We start from the raw sequence: 3,506 nt of genomic DNA, 5'->3' as shown, positions 1-3,506 counted from the left end.
AGAATGAGAAAGCAAGACATCGGGTCCAGGACTCAAACCACAGTCGGCCATGTGGGAGTCTAGCATTCTTAACCACCACACCACCACCTTCTGTATTTCTTTGGCCCAGACTGCTTTGTTGAGCCTGGTATCAATGGGCACATCTGGAGTCCCCGTCTTCACGGCAAATTTCCGGATCTCTTTGAGTGCCCTCGGGGTGCGTTTCTTGCTGCCCACGCCATGGCTGCATGTGCTGGTGAATGTTGATGGTGTGTTCCCAGGTCACCATCTTCGTGATGGCAGAGCTACCCTTTTTCTTGCCACCCTTCTTCGCGGGAACCATTCTGCTTTCCCTTATCTGCCTTCTCTTTTTTTTTTTTTTTTTTGAGAGGTTTTCGCTATAGGGTGCGTGCGCTCACCAGACAGACAGAGAGAGACATAGAGGCAGAAAGCGAGAAATCACCCCCCAAGGGGGATGGTCACGCCGCAGTCCCTTCTCCTCCATTCTCCTCTCGGGATCTTGGGCATGCACGCACACGTGCCCAGCGTGAGTTTTAAGCCACCGGGTCCGGGACGCGAACCACGGTCGACTACGTGGGAGTCCAGCGACATAGCCATTATGCTAACTGCTGGTTCCCTATCTGCCTTCTCTTTGAGTTATTTGTATATTTTTCAAAAAGTATTTGGTTCCAAGGATTTAGCAATTTAACAGGTGGTTTGGTTGTTTTAATTCTCTAAAGTGCTCCTTGTATCATTTTTTCTATCAGTATATCAACTTGACGTATGTCTTTGTGGGCTCTAGTATGGCTTAATGGTTATGACACTGGACACCCACGTAGTCTCTCTGTCTCTCCAGCAAGTGCACACGCCCTATAGCAAAAATCTCTCTTAAAAAAAGAGAGAAGATAACTTTAGACCTAAAGCCCATCTATTTTCAGATGAGGAAAGTAAGGACCAGGACCAGCAGCAGTTGGTGTAATGGCTATGTCGGTGGACTCCCATGTAGTCCACCACGGTTCAAGTCCCAGACCCGGTGGCTTAATCTCACACCGGGTGCGTGTGTGTGTGTGTGTGCGCGCCCAAGATCCTGAGAGGAGAAGGGAGGAGAAGGGATAGCGGTATGGCCATTCCTCTTGGGGGGTGATTTCTTGCTTTCTCTCTCTCTCTGTTTTTCTGGTGAGGGCCCATGCCCTATAGCAAAAACCTCTCCAGAAAAAAAGGTAAAAAACCACAAAAATCATTTGTAGTTTATTATATGTTAATGCTTCATAAAGTTCTTTTAGAGATTGTACCTTTCAGAGTGTTCTTACTGTTACTCTGTATGTTTCAGTTCGTGTCCAGTTGTAGGCTTTGAGAGAGATGGAGCATAGTATGCTTACTCCATATTGCCCAGAAGTCTGAGCTCTTGGCTTCTTTTTAAATAGGTTATATGATCCTTTTTGTAAATCATTATTTACTGGCATTGTATTTCTCTTTGCAGATAGCCCAGAGTGAGACAGTAACTAGCACAGCTGAGAGTTTGTATACAGGTGGGACTGAGGTGACTGTGCCTCTTTTCTGTAAAGCTGAAGAACCTGACGCTATTACCACATCTGTTAGTTCACTGCCCGTTTCCTCTGGGACTGCAGACACACCTGTAGATTTGTCTACTAGAAAGGAAATTGATACAGCTCCTACAAGTGAAGGTAAGATTTGACTTATGGTTATCTCATGCATGTGTTTTTTTTTTTGTTTGTTTTGTTTTTTTTAAAATGTGTTAGTATTTTATTATGAATATAAGCATTTGATGCCAAAGAAATGAAGTTTTATAAACTTAGAATTGTTAAGTACATTAATTTCCATTTCATTGTATCTTTTTCTCTCAAGCTTGGTAAGATTCATTTTTCTACAATTCCTCCAACACAGCTCCTTGGGAATTACTTCAGCCATCCCTATGGTGACTTTATCAAAGACTTGGAAGCTAAACAAATGACTAACTTTTAGATGATAATAGTCATCATATAACAATTAGGGGCATTAATCTCCAACAAGACACTTCATTGAAATGTTTCTTTGATGTAACAGTTAAAGATCAGAGCCTTCAAAAAAAGGGGGCAGAGAAAGAAGCTTCTGCAGCTTAAGTCTCCCAGTCTTAAACCTGACAGATGCATGGCAAAATGTCTTTCCTGCAAAATAAATGGGTCTCCAATATTCCCCTCTACTTGAGCTGTCAAAGATAGATGCCTCAAACCTATCACTGACATACATACCATCCTGGCTCTGGCTGAATTAATTATGCCGGAAGAGTTTAATGCCCATCCAAGTCCAAAGTTGGAAGAACACATACAGGGGGATGGTGACTGGCAGGAGCAGACTGTAGAAGCAGAGGCTGGCTATGCTGTGCAGCCCTGCGGCAAGTTTTCCTCCCCAGAGGCCGAGTAGCACAACCCTGCTAAAGAGACCGAATAAGAACAGTCAGCGTAGGGAGAGACAGAAACATCCTTCTCCACTTACTACCCGCCACCCTGAACTGAAAGGTACTTGATTTTCAGGAAATTGAGCAGTGGTGTGTGTAATTATGAGCTAGTGCTGCTCTGTTTCTTCTTGCTTCTTATTTTGATGTGTTGTCCTGGCTGCCTGTGGTATCATGTTAGGAATCCCATCAATGATTGGATAGGCTATTCCCAACTCGTCGTTAATCCATTCATTTGTTGTTGCTTCATATCTGAGGGGAGGAAAGAAAAACAAAATGAACGGAGCGGCTTCTTGGAGAGCAGGCACACCAGGAACTCCAGCAGCGCCGGGTCAAAGGTGCGGGGCGACTTCGCCCTCTCGCTCCCGTCGGCCGAGCGCCTGGTACCCGCAGCATGCAGGCGCCTGCGGACTACAGCCGGCTGCGGCGCGCGTGCGCCCCGCAGCCAGGCGAGCCGGCCGCAGGCTCCACTCAGCATGGTCCGGGCAGCCACACACCGTGCCTGTCCGCGCTGCCTGTGCCGCGCGCTCCCCATGCATGTGTTTTTGAGAAGATAAGATTTTTAAGGGTAGATCCTAAAAACTATTTAAAACAAAATTTGAAATGTATAAAAGTCTAAAGTAGATAAGAAAAATCAGAATATCTTGCCAATAAAGATAATAAACATGTACTTCTATTGTTAGAGTTGTTGTTATTACAGAATACAGAGCATTTTGATTTCATCTGCCTGAACATTAAAAACCAGTAGTTTGCTTACATGATTTTTCGTTTTACTATTGTTCGAATTATGTTATCAAGCATATATACAGTATGTTTTAACTACATGGGGAGTAATGTACAGAAAATAGTTCATGAGAGGTTTACAGTTTTTATGATACTATTTAAATACCTGTTAGCCTCAAAACTTTACTAAGTTAGATATAGTTATAGCACTTAATATTTGATGTTGCTTTCTCCCTTGTTTTCCGGTTTGATTTTTGAGGGATGGACTGGGTGGGAAGTATCTATTTAAATGTATTGTGTTTTGTTTGTTTGCTTATTTATTTAGAATTATTTAACTATTTATTTATTTATT

At 43.3% G+C, this 3,506-nt stretch overlaps 1 protein-coding gene and 1 pseudogene across 2 annotated transcripts in view; one reads left to right on the top strand and one right to left on the bottom strand.

The window, feature by feature from the left end:
- Positions 1–3,506, top strand: part of LOC102484104 (E3 SUMO-protein ligase RanBP2) — a 67,097-nt gene that overhangs the window by 54,819 nt on the left and 8,772 nt on the right. For both annotated transcript variants that reach the window (XM_014588995.2, XM_014588993.2), the window contains one exon: positions 1,460–1,664. In XM_014588995.2, the coding sequence (XP_014444481.2) occupies positions 1,460–1,664 (205 nt within the window). The remainder of the gene's footprint in view (positions 1–1,459; positions 1,665–3,506) is intronic.
- Positions 2,038–2,683, bottom strand: LOC102474145 (phosphatidylinositol N-acetylglucosaminyltransferase subunit Y-like; annotated as a pseudogene).

This window comes from Tupaia chinensis, unplaced genomic scaffold (assembly GCF_000334495.1).
Source record: "Tupaia chinensis unplaced genomic scaffold, TupChi_1.0 Scaffold000041_1, whole genome shotgun sequence".
Taxonomy (NCBI): domain Eukaryota; kingdom Metazoa; phylum Chordata; class Mammalia; order Scandentia; family Tupaiidae; genus Tupaia; species Tupaia belangeri.
The sequence above is the reverse complement of the archived record's forward strand: the minus strand, read 5'-3'. Positions and strand labels throughout refer to the sequence as shown.